Below are 19,201 nucleotides of genomic sequence, written 5' to 3' on the forward strand. Positions count from 1 at the left end.
AGGTGTTTAAGAAGCCTTATATTTAACTAAAACCTGCAGAAATCTTGTAATTATAATTACTCATTAACTAATAATTACTCATGTCCTGTGTCATGTTTTAAGTCCGTCAGTACAGTTAATCATTTTCAGAAAAATTACACAAAAACACCTCTCTCCTCTTATTCACACATACTTACACAAACATTTTGATATGAGCAACACTTGAACTTGTACAAAGAATGAAGAGCAACACCCGCTCATACAAATGTGATGTTAGTCAGAATCTACTCAGAAGAAGGGCTGTCTGTGCTGGCCCAGCCAAGGCAGGGGAGTCATCTTCTCAGCCTCCTCTCGCTCCTCCCCCTGTCCAATTAGTTACACAGTATTTGAGGCTTCAGGAGAGTAAGGAAAGTCAGACATTATAGAGACAGAGGGACAAGGCACTGTTACCCTCACACACTCCCACTGCAGATACCACGGAGGTTGAGACTTGGCATCCAGATTTGATCATCATCTCTCATTCATCTCTTTTCATCATTCAGTTCATCGCTTGTGGTTGGAAAAATGGCTTCTCTAGTGTAGTGTGACCACTGATGTTTGTTTCTGCAGAAGAGTTCGCTCCATGCTCTTTGTTTCTTCAGGTGGTCTTTCTGTTAAACTTTCAGGAGTTCATTCCTGTGTGACTTTTTAATCTACTGGAATACCATCTCTCCATCTTTGGACCGTCTCCAACCACCTTAACCAATGCTGACCGAGCCGTGTGGAGCCATGTCGATGGGGTCAGATGTTCGAGATCTGACCCTCCTATCTCCAGCACCTCCTGTGCCATCCTTACCAGGAGCCGGTGGTGGCTGCGGGATGTCTGTCAGTGGAGGCCAGTGGACCCAGCTTCTGGACATCCACCCTGGTTCTCCCTACAGCTCCCTGCCCTCCCATCACTCCCTCATCAAGCAGGAACCAGGCTGGGGCACCGCCGACCCGATAGAAGATCCTCACTGTGGACTCGGGGCCTTCACGGTGCACTTCTCAGGCCAGTTTACAGGCTCAGGCCCCTGTCGAGTCGGGGCCTTCGGAGAGCCGCCTACGAGTCAACCGAGGATGTTTACTAATGGAACCTACCTTCCCGGGTGTATGGACAGTCCTCCTGCACCCAGGAACCAGGGTGAGCATGCTCAGTGGCTGTCCCACCCCACTACACCTCTCTGTCCTCTCTTGTCAGTTTAACACAATGATTTTCACATAAATTCAGGTTTTATTATAACCCAGTGTTTCTCTGCAATTCCTGCTGCATGTGTTCATGATGTAACTCAACAGTGTTGTGTCTGAGCAGGATGTTATGTGCAGTACTTGGTCATTCTGTTCCATCATGTCAGGAATAATCTTCCTGGTAATGCTCTGGCAGAGATCTATAACAGTTTTGTTACACTGCTGGTTCACAGACCTTTTCAGTAAAAATGTATGTTTGATTTTTTCGTCACGACCAAACTCACAACAGCTGATATGATGTCTGAGCATTCATAATTCAGAACAGGTAAGATCATTAATAAGGGTTTACCAGGGCTTATTACTGCACAGCTTTTTATGTCCCAAAATGATGAACTTTTTAACACGTCCATCTTAAGTTCAGATACTTTTGCATATTCAAAGTATTTTATGATGCTCACTAAAAAATAGTGGGTAGAAAACCAAACAAGACAATGAGTTGTTATTTTTTATATGATTATTGGCCTTTTGGGTTATTAACCCAAATTAAATGTGGTGTGGTCATAAACCGGTATAATGTACCTCTTTTTAAACTTATACATCACTATTTCTCAGTGGTAATTAAATATGTGTATTAGTTGCAGTTTTGAATGTTGTGCATGTACTTTGGTACAACTAAACAAAAAACTGTTTAAAGCAGGGTTGCATATATAATTGAAATATTATCAAAACTGTAGTATGGCCAAGCACAACATCCAAATTACAGAAGCTGCTTTTTTTTTTTTTTTTTTTTTGATAAAGAAAAAGTGTGTGACAAAACAGCATTGTGATGAAGAACTGTAGTGCTGCAGTGATGTCCTGGCTACAGATCTTGTTCTCCAGGTGTAAAAAAAACAAATGTCACATCATCATGATTTTAATAGTTTGTTTGTTTTTCAGTGAAAATAAACACTGTGATGCGAAAATGATCATTTCTACTAACCATGATATTATATATTGCAAAATCTGCCAAAGTAATTGAAATATGACTATTTTCACCATATCATGCGGCCCCAGTTTTAAAGTCAAACTTGACCTTGTCCGACACCATATACAAAATATCACCAACACTGGCTCAAAACATCCCATCACTACTGGGTAAAGTTAACACAGTATTGGATTCATACCAACCAAGTTAATAAAAGAATACACATATTTGAAAAATATGTTGCCTCAGTGAATGTTGCAGTAGTCATACAAGAACCTTATTTAAGAGGCAAAGATATACTGAAATTACTTATCAATTTATTGTGTATAAATGACCATTAAGCTTTGCATTTTAGAGTTTTGGTTTTATTGGCATGTACAATGTTATTTTGTATTGTGTGGATACTTATAAAAATGAAATCCTTATTGAAAACGAAGAAGGAGATGAGTCCCTTCACAACTATTGCTTTGATGAGCAGCAACACAGCAGAAAATTCAATAAAGAGAATGTACTGGGTTGAGATCTTAATTCATAAGTATTTCTCTAAAAGCATTCCCAATCTGAAAAGGTGAATCATAAGCTTGATTTAATACCCAAAACAGTATCTCTGGCATGTTGTAATCCCATTGGACTTGTACAAAACGGAACGCTGGGATTTAAGCTTTTATTTATCTGGAATCTTAATCTGGAAGATCATCGTTGTTTCCTGTGAAATGTTGACGTTGCTGCCTTTACTGTAAACAACGGCCGTGTCTGTTGTCTGTGGGGGCTAGTTACTCAGTGGACAAAGATTTGAACCTGTACACGTGTGCCGGTGTGAGTTTCAGAGACAGTATGCAGTGGGTCTTGTTTGCTCACTGGAAAGTAGTTTTTTGTTAAAGTGATAAAACAAACAGTGAAGTGTTCTGCAGGCTGCAGGGATTTAAGTAAGAGTCGCGTGAGTCATTTTTCTCAGAAACTTTTCAACATCCTTCTCAGGCCTGACTCAGGACAGAGCACCCTGTCTACGCCACATGTGTGTGTAAAATAAATGTCTCTCAACTTTTCTCTCTACCCTAAAGTATTACATTAAAATGATTACAATAATAGACACAACAAAGTGCATTGTTACCATTTTTTGGCATTGAAACTATGATTAAGTTAGCATGCATCCAAGTCTTCTTCTACTTCTCAACCTTGTTTTTTGTACTGACCGTATTCGACAGTAGCTCATGTCAAAGCGATTGTGGAAAATTTCTTTTTCTACCTGCCATAAATATTGCAACCACAAGGCCAAAGATAGATGAGGGGAAAAAGAATACGTTACAAGGACAGAGGATTTAGTAGTTTAATGAATGTCTCTCTGTGGTAAACCTGCCAGGGACTAAAAGCAAGATACTAGCAGGGGGATTCAGATAACTGACCAGATATTGGAGACTTTGCAAAGCCTCAGAATGCTACAGTCATTTACGAGATTTTAATCTAATGACTTGGCCAGGCAAATGAGATCATTTTAACTTTCCGTTCTTCTCTTTTTTATTGTCTCTTTTCAGGTTACGGAGCCGTGGGTTTAGACAGCAACCCCAGTTACGGTCACACGCCATCCCACCACACCCCTCAGCTCTCCAGCCTGTCCTTCAAACACGAGGACACGCTGTCACCGCCAAACAACATAGGTAGCTGTCTGCATCCTGAAGTGTTTTTCACTAAATTGACTCACAGACTGGGAGACTGTCATGTCACAGCAAGGTTATATAAGTAACCCGTCATTTTTCTTATCACAACAGAATCGCTATTATCCTTTTTCCTTCATCTCCCTCCATCTCTGTCTGCACACACATTCATACACACAGACATACATAAACACACTCTCCCTCTCGCTCTTTAAGCATACGTATGGTTAATGACTCTGGAAATGATAACTTGAGGAAACAGCTTTATGTGACTCTGCTGGAATGTCAAAAACTGTCTGGGGACCAATATACTATATGAACCTGAAAAGGACCACTGTGTCTGATTGACCCGTTCTCTCTTTGAGAAGAATAGCTGTGCGTCTCTGTGCACACATGCGTGTACAAAAGTTTCCCTATATGGCTTTGAAGTGAACTAGAATTTATTTTAAAAGTACTGTATATTTTTCATAGGTGTACTTGAATGTGTTTTGTGTCTGTTCCAATGAAGAGAAAGTAATACAAACAATACAAACTTTTTAATACAAGATCTTAAGAAAGTTTTCAGCTTAATGAGATAGTCAGCTGTTGAAGGACATTTTTAACAGCTAGCAACCTTTTTAAGTGAAGCTGTAAATATTAACTGATTAATCAATTAGTTGATCACAAGAAAATAACTAACAATCATGTTGATAATTGATTGATTGTTAAAGTATTTTTTTTTTTTGGCAGATGCTATCAGCACCAATGTGTCAGTATCCAACAAAACTATTTACACCAAGGATGGAATAGAAAATCTGGCTGTTTACACTTGCATGGCAGAGAGAAACCATGATCTGTTCCTAAACCTAACCAAGTGGTTTTGCTTCCTTAACCTAACCTAAATCTAATCAAACTGTGACTGAAAATTGAAAATAATAATAATTAAAATTAAAATACTACATTTACTTAGTTTCACACCCCAGTCTTCTAGGGGAGAGTCCTGTGTTTAACCCATTCAGCCACCACAACCTCACCTGGTATAAATAGCCCTATTCTTACCCTGATGCAAATAGACACTCTGATTAGTTTTTGTTTTTTTAAAAGGGGAAATGCCAAAAAATCACAGGTTGTAGCTTCTCAAGTATGATATTTGTTATTTGACTATTTCTGCTCCTGGGAAAATACATTTTACGCTATTTTCTGACATTCAGTGTAGCAAACTATACCTGAGCAATTACCCACAAATACCAAACAGTTTCTTTAGAATCAATATAATAATTGGCAGAACAATTGATTGGGTCTCTGTAAATAATATTATAAAGAGTACATTCTAGGCATGCTCTGTGAAAAGGGCCCTGAGATAACTTCTGGTATGACTGGGTGCTATACAGATGAAATTGACTTGACTTCGCCTATCTTGAAGCAACTTTTGTGTTTTTTATTTTCAGTTGACCAGCAGTACCCGGCTCCTCCTCCTCCTCCCATGTTTGGTTGCCACAATCCTTCAGAATCCTGTCCGAGCAGCCAAGCTCTGCTGCTGAGAAACTACAACAGGTACAATTATTTGTCCCTGCATGCACTTATTGTTACTTTTATTTGACTCGTGCTGCCTTGAATCCCCTCTCAATACAATTCCAGTCTTCCCAAAGGTTTTCAGCCTCCTCACCCATCAGTTAATGTCAAATTCTTTCCACTAACACCACATGCAGGCTCTTCACTCACTGGTGATTTTTCGAAGTGTGAACTCTCTCTGATCCTATGTTAAGCCCTGCGTCTGCTTCTGCGCTGTCTGGATTGTGAATCCTAATTTGTTCTGAGGTTAAGTGCTGCCCACTGGTGCTCAGCAGGCCAAAACAAACAGTGAGTGATCTACTGCTGATGTGTCTGAGTCCACCCTGAGGAAAAACGAGGAGAAAAGTAAAAGAGACAAGTTCAGTGAAAGTGAAAGTTGAGTCAGGGGTGGAGTAGTTTAAGGCTGAGAGTCTGCTTATTTTAACCTCTTGAGTGTTTCCATCTTGTTTTCATTTTGATGCAAAACATCTCAGAGGGGTAAATTAGGATAAAATTCTTTGAATGCCGCTCTGAGATGTTGTTGGAGAAAAGGAACATGTGCAACCCAAATACAGGAACAGCAGCTGATAAGAGAAGGGAAGACTTTGCTGTTGTTACAGCTTATGGCATGAACTGGAAACCCTCAAACAAACAGGGATGTGCACGCAGTGCGCACACACTCACACACACATACACTGTGAAGACTATATGTCAGATATCAGTGAGTCTTTCCACAGTTTAACATAGTTCAGAGCTGATTAGTGAGCCATCACGATCCTTCCCTCAAGGACTTCTCAAGGAATGCCGTCCAGAATTCCCCCGAAACCAGTTCCTGCCTCTAATGATACTGAGGACAGAGTGATGTCATGCACTGGTCCACGGTGTACTAGGCACGGAGACACTCACCCCCACAGAGTGCACAACTGCATCTCCAAGTGTGTGTGTGTGTCTGTCAAATGTGTGTGTGCACTGGTGTGATCTGCCAAGGTAAAGAATGGCTCAGAGCCCATGTTTTTTAATGAAGCCAGTGAGGAGTGTGGTGGTGGGTGGACAGGATGTGTTAATAAGCGAGCCGTTTGGAATTCCCCCCGAATGGAATGTCTTCATTATCCATACAAGGGAAGAGAAATGACAGGAAAACTGCACTGTAACATAAATATTGTCGGTGTTTTCTAATTTCAGGATTTCCCAAAAATAACTTATTAATAAAGAAAGAAAAACCGAAACATGTCAAAATATGTGTACAGAAGGCGAGATGCAGGGCAATTATAACAGGAGACAGGATCATTTTGCCCTAGCAGAAGTTAAAAAAATAAATAAATATTGTGAGGTATGAATGTACCGTATTTTTCTTCTGCTGACTAAAGTTTAGATTAGTGGTTCTCAACGTTAGGGTTTTTGGGGGTCGGCAGATGGTTGTGGGGAACAAAATAAAATAACATATTGCGGCAAGCAGCACAGAATGAGAGCGACTTGTTTGTCTCTGTTGACACAATGTTCTGTTAGAAAATTATATCTATATTATATCTTATTTCTCTAATTTTAAAATGACTTTAAATGCAAGTCAAATGATTAAAATCTAGTTTCCACTAGTTCAGTTTCCTAGTCTTCTGCAAAATAGAAATAGACTTTTGCTTTGAATGCTTGACGATGCCTGACATCTACAAGTCACTATATACAATAAATAAATAAATAAATCTTGATTTTCAGTGTTACAGTTGCAGCTGCCCCCACCAATAGGGTAACTGTACACTCTGAATTCTTGTATTAAATTTGATATCATAGTCCTATCCTTAGTAAAAATTATATTATCAATGGTATTATTCACTTGTGAACACATATTTTTCTTATCAAAAAAGTTACAATGTTACAAATGTTACAGCTGCCCCAGGTCTCACCTATTTTCCTCCTCATCTGTTACAACATCAGAGCTAAGCTTGTTCCACGACCTTTTAATTTATGTACAGTATGTAATAACATATTTAGTTGCCTTGAAATTTCACAAACCAAATAAAGAATGAAAATATTTTTCTTGTACCACAAATACAACATTGTAATGGTTGTGTTGTCTGTTTCACGCAGTGATAACCTGTACCAAATGGCATCCCAGCTGGACTGTGTAACATGGAACCAAATGAACTCCCTGGCATCTTCCATGAAGAGGTGAATCTTCTTTTTATTATTTCTATTAAAGCAACACGCTGTATTCGTCAGTATTGACCAGTGTTTGTGACGGTGCAGAGGAGGAGGAGGAAGAGGAGGATTTGACCAGATGGCGGTTGGCCTACTGCCTAGAGAAATCAGGAAGTGGAGAGGAGAGTAGTCGTATGTGTGTTTATGTGTAGTCTTGTACTTCTGTTATATGTTTTTGCTAAGTGGGGACTGGATCTCACTTCTTTGAGGACTCGGTTTCAGAGTTAAGTCTTGTTTAGGATAGCTGTGTAGTGGTGATGGTTAAAAGGTGCATGTCCTGTAGAGGACTGAACTCTTTTTGAACTCACTTTTGGCTTTATTCTGTGGTTTTACTCTTGATTTGGACCGGATGAACACAATCTGTCATGTACCTTTTCTCCCTACGGATCTGCCTGACAAATCTCTCCACAAATTGGCTTTACTAAAACTATCAATTTTACTAAAACTTTCAGTGTTTTAATTCATTTGTAATTTTGCCCTTGTTCAGCAGTGGACATACAACTAGCTATGACAGTGACCCCACAGTCCCACCTCCACCTGTGCTCGTCAGTGCCCAGTACCACATACATGCACACAGTGTCTTCAGAGGACTTCAGGTCAGTCACATGCAAGAACAAAATGTACACTCATACAAATACATTCACAGATCTGCAATGAATAAAGAAAAAAACATAAATTGACCTTCTCAACTAAAAAGTCCGTTATCTTCTGCTTCCTCTTTTTCTTACAGGATGTTCGAAGGGTAGCTGGTATTGCGCCACCAGTTGTGAAGTCATCAGAGGCAAGCGAAAAGCGTCCATTTGTCTGTGCTTATCCTGGCTGCAGCAAGAGATACTTCAAATTGTCACATCTGCAAATGCATGGCCGCAAACACACAGGTCTGAGATCTGCCTGTTATTTAAAAATTGTTATAAATAATAAAATTGTTTGTCTGCTTCCCCCAAATGAATAACAACCTTGAAACATATGTGGTGATAAAGGGTAAAGTTTGACTTATTCTGACATGGTGATGGCGCATGTGGGTGATGATAATGATGCTGATGTGAGCGGTTTATTTTCCAGGAGAGAAGCCTTACCAGTGTGATTTCACAGACTGTGGTCGCAGGTTCTCTCGTTCAGACCAGTTAAAGAGGCACCAGCGCCGACACACAGGTACGCCGGTATCAAACCACTGAATGAGTTCACTCCATTGCCGATGCTTCCATTGAGGACACTGATAATCTCAATTTTGTTTTGTTTGTTTGTGTTTTTTTCTGGGAATCTGGAAATTTTAGAATGCTTGAGGGGAGGCAGGTATTTTATAGGCTGATTAAAGTATTTTCAGACTCAAAATATTTCAGTTTGACTACTTTTAAGACAATACATATGGAAATAAATGTAAACTTGAGGGATTTAATGGAAAAGGCCATGGAACAGGCTTTGGGATGTAAAATTCTTTGAAAATAGATGTTGTTATCATTTTTACAAAACAGCAGAAATTGTACAATATCCTTAAATCAAGCAGAAAAATACCACAAATTACATCTTCAGAAATTTTGTCTCAGATACAGGCCTAACAGCAAATTAATGTTAACAATGTATCTGCCGGCTAGAACAGTCTGCTTCACTTCTTAATTGTTCAAATATAGGACCCAACATGGAAAACAAGACAGATCCAATTAATTGTTTTGGTTAATTGAGGTTATTGATTTTTCTTCTAGTTGGTCACTACATAAGAGGATAAGGATTAATTAGGAAAAGGATGAATTATTATGTGCGAATTGGAGGCGTTGTGATATACTGGTATTAAATATAACTGTGATATTTAAGAAATGAATTACTGATATCATGTTGATAATAGAAAAAGAACAATACTGTGATTCATAAATAATTCAACACTTATTGTATGTTATAAAAATCAATTCAAATTCTTTCCATTCTCACTTAGTCTCCCTCCTCCATGGTTAAATGTACACGTAGCATTATTATTATTATTTTTTTTTTTTCATATTTTCTATGAATATTGCCATCATGAGTTCTTTTTGCCATGATAATTGTGTGGGGGAAATCTGATATCGTGACAGCCCTAGTGTGAATTCAAAATGATTTGAGTTTAAAGAGTGAATTTTCTCTCACAAAAATGTGGAGAAACTGTCAAGTCTCCCTAAACAGTTTTAAATTGTAATGCTTGCTCTGTCCAGTTTTATATATAAACTTTTGACCCTCTTCTCATCTCTGTCTCCGCCACCACAATACCTGTTTGCATTTCTGTGTAGGAGTGAAGCCATTTCAGTGCGAGACGTGTCAGAGAAAGTTTTCACGGTCAGACCATCTTAAGACGCACACTCGGACTCATACAGGTAAAACAAGTGCGTATACCTTTATTTTCTACCTCTCCATTTAAGATTTTTGTGTTAACATGGTCCACTTGGCTTTAATTCATGTACAACAATTCCAGGAGATGAAGTCACTCTAAAGCAACGATTTCTCTTGTTTTTCCTTGTTTGTCCCCTCCCTGTCAGGTGAGAAGCCCTTTACCTGCCGCTGGTCCAACTGTCAGAAGAAGTTTGCCCGCTCTGACGAGCTGATGCGCCACCACAGCATGCACCAGAGGAACCTGACCAAGCTGCAGCCTGCCATCTGAGCAGCAAGAGGAGGAGGAGGACGAAGAGGAAGGTGACAATATGTTGTGCCAGCTAGTAGAGAAGGATGCTGGAGCTTGGTCAGCGGTTATGGTGCCTTGCCAGACTCACTGAAGTGGTGAGCACAGCTGATGCCTTGCCTCCCTCAGCCAGCCGACACCAAGAGATGATCCTGGAGATCTCCAAGATGCACCTCGAAGAGCACTCTGGTTATCTGATATTAAAACTCAGACTGAGGGGGTACAAACCCCAGTAATCCTGAGCCAAGAAGAAGATTTTTTTTAAGTGTAATGAGGAAAATGTTGATACACTATTTTGGATATTTTAGTACACTTGCACTGGCTTCTTTTTTATTGTCAAAATTGTGTCACTTTGAAAATGTGCTGGACAATGTAAACTGGATTTAGGAAATGGACAACATGTCTTTTTTTGGCCATTAAGTTGAACACAGAGAATCTTCTTACATCAAACATGATATTCACGAAAATGCTTTGTATATATGTGATGTATTTGCTTACCTTTATAGACATTCCTTTTGTATTTTCTGTGTTTTTGTATGTTTATAAAATGTTGACTCACACTGTTTTACAAAGAGTTGGTGATTGTGTGCGAGAGAGAAAGAAGAGGTGTTGGCGTTGTCAGGTTAAGCGGCCACCTATGAATGGTGGAGGTGGTGGTGGTGGAGGGGCGTGAGGAGGCGGGGTGACAGACAGTGAAACAGCACCCCACTGTGACTCTGACAGGGTGCAGGTCTCACCCTCCTAAATCTCCAACACACATCTTCATAACTAGGAACATCTGGAGCCCGGTAAATCTCATTAGAAAAGACACATACCTCAGTGTCAGCTGGCTGTACTTCACTGACTGGCCCCTTCTGCAGAGGCTGGGCCCCATAAAGCGCACACACACACACACACACACACACACACACACACACACACACACACACACACACACACAAAAGCACACACACTCAAATCCCTGCTGTAAATAATAGCCTCCAGTTTTAGAATGGCATTTTACACGCTCAAGCCACATGATGGCAGTATCAGCCTTTTCAGTCCAGCAGATGGGGCTTCAGCTGTGAGTGCTGGACCCATAATACTGCTCAGTCTTCAAAGAGCCCATGTCCACTTCACTCTTGCCCTCAGTGCTCCTGAATGACCACAATAAATATGTTAAAATCAACGAAAGTGAGAAACACAAGGGCGCATTCAGAGTCACATCAAATATACATGATGTGGATGAAGTTGTGTGTGTGTGTGTGTTGTGTGCGAGTATATAGGGGAGATGATTCAGCTGCAGCAGGTATGTTAATAAAATATGACTCAATGTGGCAAGAAAAGAGCTGTTGCATGGCTCTGTGGGCTAATGATGTCACATACCTGGAAAAGCAATGTAAACACGCACATACAAGCATGGTATATTTAGCTGTTGGCTACATGTTCACACATGGAAACCACAGCACTTGTTTACTGAAGGCATTCATTCACTCAGCAGAAGTACACACGTGCAGTATGTACGTACTCATGTGCTCCTTTAATTTCCACAGCAGATCTCGACACTTTCCAAACTAACAGAAAGATTAAAATGCCGCTCTTCCTATTTCAGGGTCACAGACTGCTCATTTGAAGTGGTGATTCAGGTTGTTTTCCAATCCACTTAATGGCAGCGAGGTAGTATCTCTGTGATGTTCTGCTTTTTTTCTGCTTCTTAATCCAATGCACTTTGATTAAGAAGTGCTTCTCTTTGTTCTCTCTCTGCGGGGAAGCTGGGAAGCGGAGGAAGATCAGAGGGACAGCGGAGTTGAACATTTTACTCACTCCAGTTCATTCCTAACTGGAGACTGTTGGAAGGTTGTGTGAAGCATGTGGAACCCGTGCTTTAAAGACCCAGTGTGTGAAATTTATGCAGATTTACTGGCTGAATGTGGCAGAAATGGAACATAATGTTCATAATTATTTTTTCATTAGTGCGTTATCACCTGAAGATAAGAATCACTGAGTTTGTGTTACCTCAGAATGAGCTGTTTATATCTACAGAGGGTTCAGGTTCTCTTCAGTGGAGGCTGTTTCTACAGTAACCCAGAATGGACAAACAAAACACTGCCTCTAGATAAGGGCTTTCACATTTTGCACATTCAATCACTATTTTAGAAGGGCCAGATTTGGAAAAAAAAGTGAAAGGGTGCCATTGGATCTGACCTGTAAAGTTATAAAGTGAAATGTATATGTTATTTTTTTTTTTTTATTACAGGAAAAACGATGCATCTTTGTAATTCTTTGTAAGATTTAGAAGTAGCTTGATGTTTTAAAGTTATAACATTATGCATTAACATGTGTAAAAATACTAGAAAAATATGTTATATATTTTCATGGGTTGTGTACTTACATAATCCCACGTTTCCAACAATGGTCAGATCCAAAGAAATCTGTATTTTATTGAAGTTAATCGTGTAACTCTTTGGAAAACACTGGATACGTTGGATACAACAGAGAATGAGGAAGGAAGTTGGCAAAAGTTATTAAATGTAAAGTGAATAAAACTTAAACACATCATCTCTTCCATGAACATGATTTCTGCCTGAGTTATGTCAGGTAGATTTTCATCAGCTATAGTGGTTGTTGAACAATGAACAATGAAGACAACAACTCCCGTGATCGCATTCCACTTAATGACATCATCAAACTACATCTTTAGTTATTGTTTTAGTGTGAGAGAGGACCCGAGCAGCAGAACTTACATAGTCTACATTTGATAAACAGTGTTGCCTTTAACTTTTTTTTTCATTCAGTTTGACCTTCCTAAATTCTCTCTGCTTAAACAGCCTGAGTATAAACTTGAAAATAAGTGTCTCTGTGCTTGACAACAGACATGACCAGAATGGGTTGATTAGCCTGCCAATAAATGATGATTTTCAAATAAATAGTTTAAATACCCATAAATATAGAATGTTAGTAGGTTATTTAAATAAAATTACAACAATATTCTTTTTTCTTATTTATAAAAGGTCAAAGTGTGGGATTTAGGTTGTTAAAGGTCATATTTGTCCTACAGGCCCAAACTGAACAGGTCTGTCTGACACAATTGGAAGGGGAGAGTGAGATGAGGTGTCCTAAATCCTAACTCCTATACACTGGTCCTTTAAAATGCCCTGCCATCATTATCACCCACACTCAAGGAGACACTGAACACACATTGATCTGTCTGATTGATTGAGAAAGTGTGTGAGGAAATGTAATGCCTGAAGTCTGCACTCAGTCCCATTCTGCCAAAACGTTACCACTGATCTGAATGCATGAACACATATACACACACGCACACACATTTACATGCACACACGCCACCAGATGCCCCCTCAGCTGTACTGTTGGCTGTTTGCCTTTAAGGGGTGTCAGCGTGGGTAATCTCAGGTGACGTACACCTGGTAATGCACAGCCCAAGACATCTGTAGGACAGCAGGCCTGCTAGCTTCACAGCCTCCGTATCCACGTGCAAAAAAAGGTTTCTCTTTGAATGCAAGTGTGATATAACCTTACTGACACAATGAAAACCAATAAACAAGCACAGTTCATTGCAAGTTCTAACCTCTCCAATGTTTTTCTTATAGTTTTATTAAATAATGAGTCTTTTATTTTTCAATATGTCAATCAGTAAAGTCCCAGGTGCACCCAACTTCACTACAAAGCTCCTGCTGGGGGCAAAAAAGACGTTATTTAACCTCTGGAGCAGGAAAGGTCAGTGCACATGTAGCACACAGAGGCCTCTATGAGCCCTGAGGGATTGTTAACAAGGTCAAGGCCCCAGAGAGGAAACTTAACGGGGTTACAAGGAGGCCCGCATGCAAAAACAATGCTGCGCCAACAGGAGGCGCTGTCAGGGACTGTTCAAATGTTAAGTGAAGCATGTTCTCAGTTGTATTCCCAGACAGCTTACCCCCTCCTCCCCTCGGGCTAGCTCTCTTGTGCAGAGCTGCTGCTGCACAGTCTGAGGGGCCTAGGGGTTCTTGGGGGGTATTCCCTGTGGTATAGCAGGGAGCCTGAGGGGCTCCGGTGTGTCGGAGCTCTGGGAATGCAGAGGCCTTGGGGGGCCTGGAGCTCAGATGGGGCCTAGAGGGTAAACTTTCTCACTCATGGAGCAGAGATGGAGCAGATAGAGAAAGACAGCGAGGGGAAAACACCTTGAGAGGAGTCTGTCAGATATGCAGGCGGCAGCAGCCGGGAAGATCCCATGAGGGTACACACACGGAAACACAAACACACACATATGTACACTCAAAAACCAATATGTGGGCCAGCGAACAGAGCTTTTTAAATATTCCCCTCTCTCCTCAACCATCCTGTCTTTCATCTTCTTCTCTTGTCCTCCCTCCTGCTGTCTCCTCTATTCCGCTGTAAGATATTAATGCCTAACAGGATTAGATGTGTCTCTATCATGTGAGACACAAGATCACAAACCAAACCCCAAGCCCCCTGGGGAACATCAGTGGGATAGGAGGGATGAAACAAGGCCTCATCTCCTCCCCCGTCCTCCCCTCCATCCCAAAAGTATCCAGATGCTGGGACATAGGGGTAGACAGGACCAGAGGAAAGGACGAGACAAATGTTGACAAATGGAGCGAGAGAGGCGTTTTGTCCAAAGAATCAGTCTCACTGGGATAGCATTGTCCTCCAAAACAACTCCACCGTGGGCCCGTCTTTTAATTAAAACTTAAAAGTTTCTCTTTGCGTATATCATGTAAGATATGCAGCGGCCTGTCAGGATGAGTGGGCGACTAAAGCAGCAAAGCAGCTGCGTAAAAGCTGTTTGAAACTGATTTTGAGTCATCCTGACCTCAGTTCAAAGGGCTCCCATTACTCCAGAGGCACTTACAATTAGTTACCAACTCACTAGTTTTATGGTTCCTAAATTGAAATGTATTGCTCTTTAAAGCCTTCTCTCTAATTGTGTAGTCATTAATGGCCGATCCCGTATCTACACTGCGTTGATGGGCACATAAAAACTCATGATGATAGACGAGCACAAGTGCAGTTGTTAAAAAAGGAGACTAGGTTGTCTCCTGGTGTGTCTCATCATCACCACTAGGGGGAGTAGAGTACTATGGTGTGAGAGAGAGAAAGATAACCACTTTCTCTGAGATGACATGAAAGATAGATGGATTCCTTCAAGCTTCATTGTCCAGAAGTAGAAACATGCGAGCTGCTGAATTAGCCTACATTCACGACACGCACATACAATCACACAAACCTGCATGAATACAGAAGGGTTGGTCTGAGTATCATCAGAGGTGTAGCCTGCATTTAAGAAAAACTGAGGTCATGAGACCTCAAGTCAACCCAGTGCAGAAAGTTGGTCTCTACATTTTAAATTGTCATTTAGATTAGTCATATTTATTTTCCTGTTTTTGGGATAATTTATTTTAACTAGTATAATATATTTCTTGTATTACCTGAACAATGATCTTAATACTGCTTACTCCACAGTGTAAGGAATTAATTTCTGAAGGCAAAATATTTTTATCACCCTAAAAGTACTCATATTTAAACATACTGACCGTTAAAATACTGAAATAACTTTCCACTTTTGAGTGATGGGCTCTTCTGGATGGATAATTTTTTAAAGGAGAAACTTTTTGGACAGATTGTAGGAGGAGACAAAGGTCTTGCAGTGTAATAAAAGAAGTTCTATTTGGGGCCCCCTGGTAGCCCCCCCCCCAGGGACTCAACAGTATTTCTTGTCAATGTGGGTATAACACAATAAATCACAGACGAATCTAACTGGAATCAGCCTGAAAAACCCTCCATGTGGATATATTTGACTGTAGGATGTAAGGTCTTCCCTTTAGGTTGGTAAAACTGCCAAATTCCCAGAGAAATTAGAAGACATAACACCATAAAATTATTGCAGTGACTGAATTTCCCATGTGGTTGTTTAGGCTGGCTATGTGTATGAACAGCATTTGTTTTTGCAAATTTCATTCATGATAAATAATGCTGAGTGTAACAGCCCAGCAGGCAACTTAATGGTCTGAGCAAGCTAGCTGCTGAGTGCTGGTCATAGTTACCCAATGTTGCTAATGAATTCCTGCTGTTTGACCATTTATTTTTCACATGTAGCTATATCATTACCTTCAGTGCATGTCTATCAAATAAATTTAATGCTATCTACATCAGCAACACTCACAGGCTTCTGTACAGCCTAACAACAAAGCTAAAGCTAGCTGAGCTAGAGCATTAGCGCTACAGTATTTCACTACTTATACTTACACAAAAGCAGCATGAAAAAACAGTTAGCTGCACCAAACCTACTTGGGTGACCATGTTTTCAAACCCACAAAGCAGAACCCTAATGCCAGAGATATATTTACTGCTTAACCATGAGTCTGTGCTCAGTGTTAATTTCTGAGGATGTACACAACCATTGCGCAAAATGGACGCAGGATTTGCAAAGTATCTACGATACGTAGGGATGCATTTGTGAATGCATAGTTAAAAGCAAGTATATTTCCAGCCTAAGTGAATGTTTACATGTACATGCACATGTTTACACAGTGTTTCAAAATTGCTGTTATTGTGACAGCCGTACATATAACTAGATAAGCTATTAACACACAAAGAGGTAGGAGGCCTTGTAATACTATTAATGTTGGTGGTGACAGCAATAACATTCTTTGTAATGTTATTATTCTAAATTTTGTGTAGCATGAAGAAAATTTTCCTGTGGGCAGCTGCAGAATACAATTGGCTCATTCACTGCAGTTTCAGCAATAAAAACTATAATTTGACCTCCAGTGAGAGGAGAAAAGGAAAGCCTATCCCTTGAGCTGTCATGCTAAGGCAAAGACTCATATTAAGTTCCTGTTCAGCTTGGTAAATACAAAATGTTTTGTCTAAACAGCTCGATAATGAATAGAGATTGTACTTTTTTTGTTTTGCTATTATGCATGTTATTATATAATGGCCAAAAAGCCTGTTATGAAAGCCTCGGCACAGGATGGGTCAGATGTCCCAAAGATCATTGCAAACAACACCCTGGGCTACAAATCCCCAGGGCAGAAGGAACAAACACAAGAGATAAAAGACAAAGATGAGGGAGTGCAGATAGATTCAGATGAAAAATAGGGCATCATGATGGTAAGAGTCAGAGAGAGGAGCAGAGGAGTCGAGGGGAGAGGGAGCTGGATGCAGTTTACAGTTTGTTATGCAGGCAGTTTAATTGTAGTCGTCATTTTAGCTTTGCTGCTGTTAATTGCTGATATGGAAATGGAAGTGTGCGATGAAAAAAGCTCTTTAAAAGGACACCATTGGTGGACTAACTGAAAATTATACTGGATGGGGGGGCTTATTGTCTCATACATTAATATTCTACACTTTATGACCCTCCTCTCCCACTGTCTCCACCCTGTTCTCACCCAGAGGGCTCATTATTATCAGTGGAGAGGGCTTGATCTACGCAGACACTCATATGAGAGCTGTCTGAAGGCATTACTATACACACACTCCCCCAGTGTGAATGATTAGGAGCCTATCATAAACAGGAGGGGCAGGCTGTTAAACATGACCTGGAGGCAGGCTGCACACACAGTCCGTGTGCCCCCGTCTTGCTCAGGCAAACACACATTTGGTTCTTTTAAAATCTCTGTACGCTCTTAGAAACAAGGGTTCCAAAACGGTTCTTCTGAAAGGGCTGATCCATTTGCCAGGTCCATTAGCTTCTGAAGAACTTTTTTTTTTTTTTTTTTTAAAAAGAAAGGCTTCATCAACGATTCTTTGTAAGACTAAGGGTTCCATTAAGAGCCCTTTTTGAAAGACAGCGTTCTCTAAAGATGGTTGAAATACTTGAAGAACTTTTTCATCAAGGGTTCTTTGTATCATAACATAAAAGGGTTCTTGGTAGAACACCCTGGGTGAGTTCTAGATAAAGCCCTTGTAATATAAAAGCCTCTCAGTAGTACCTCCCCTAGTAGATTTTTGATACAATGCTTGGAATATACAGGGTTCTCGAGAGAATCCCCCCACTTGGGTTCTAGATATAACCCTTAGAATACAAAAAGATTCCTGATACAACCCCCTGATGGATTCTAGAAAAAACTCTTGGGATATAAAACAGTTCTAAGTAGATCCCCCAGGCGGGTTCTAGATAAAATGCTTGGGATATGAAAGGACTCTTGATTAAGCCCCTGGAGTATAAAAGGGTTCCCAATAGAAACCCCCAGGTGGGTTCTACATGAAACCCTGGGGATATAAAAGGGTTCCGGGTAGAACCTCCCCAGGTGGGCATTAGACAAAATGCTTGAAATATAAAAAGGTTAAGAGGTGGAAAAGTTCTTAATAGAACCCTAAGTGAGGGTTCTAGGTTGAACCATTGCACATAGAAAGGTTCTCTTTAGCACCTCTCATAGGCGGGTTCTAGGTGGAACCTTTCATAGATGGTTCTAGATATAACTGTTTATGTTGGGTTCTAGGTCGAAGCCTCCGAAAGGCTTCCAAGGGGAACCTTTAGAAAAGGTTATATTAGACATAAAAAAGTTCTCTCATGGGGACAAGCTGAAGAACGCTTTATCGTTCTAGTTAGAACCTTTATTTCTAAGAGTGTGCAGCACTTTAAACACTCCTCCACTTCCACTCAAACATTGGCCTGGACACACAGATGCACTCTGACACATGACAAACCTCATATGCTATTTGGAGAAAGTGCATTGAGCTACTTAGTGTTTTAGGCCTCCCAATTATTCAAATGTAGGATGCAAGACTGACCCCACACTCTTTAACAAGGCAATAGAGCAACCATTACATTATCTAATGGAGATTTTTTTAAAAAAAACTTCAGATGTCACTAGAGGCAACACCTCCACTTTGAAGTATCCTCAGATCTGGAGCTTTTTGTCAGATGAACAAAGAAAGAAATATTTTCTTTGATGACGCTGTACAAGTGGAGCCACGCCAGAATCTGGTAACCTATTTCTGCAAATTTTTATGATATAATCATTCTCATTGTCATGTCGCCCTCTTGCAAAGTTATTTAAACCTGGAGAATGTCAAAGAAATTTATATAAA

General features: G+C 40.3%; 1 protein-coding gene across 1 annotated transcript; it reads left to right on the forward strand.

Annotated features, from left to right (window-relative positions):
* Positions 1–325: 325 nt before the first annotated feature.
* wt1b (WT1 transcription factor b) lies at positions 326–10,784 on the forward strand. The gene is made up of 9 exons (XM_084718422.1): positions 326–1,141; positions 3,682–3,804; positions 5,229–5,334; positions 7,414–7,494; positions 8,012–8,120; positions 8,255–8,402; positions 8,587–8,676; positions 9,780–9,872; positions 10,026–10,784. Exons 1-9 carry the CDS (start codon positions 724–726, stop codon positions 10,145–10,147), a joined length of 1,290 nt encoding a protein of 429 aa, XP_084574548.1. The 5' UTR covers positions 326–723; the 3' UTR covers positions 10,148–10,784.
* Positions 10,785–19,201: the final 8,417 nt, after the last annotated feature.

This window comes from Lutjanus erythropterus, chromosome 1, assembly GCF_056507025.1.
Source record: "Lutjanus erythropterus isolate fLutEry1 chromosome 1, fLutEry1.hap2, whole genome shotgun sequence".
NCBI lineage: Eukaryota > Metazoa > Chordata > Actinopteri > Lutjaniformes > Lutjanidae > Lutjanus > Lutjanus erythropterus.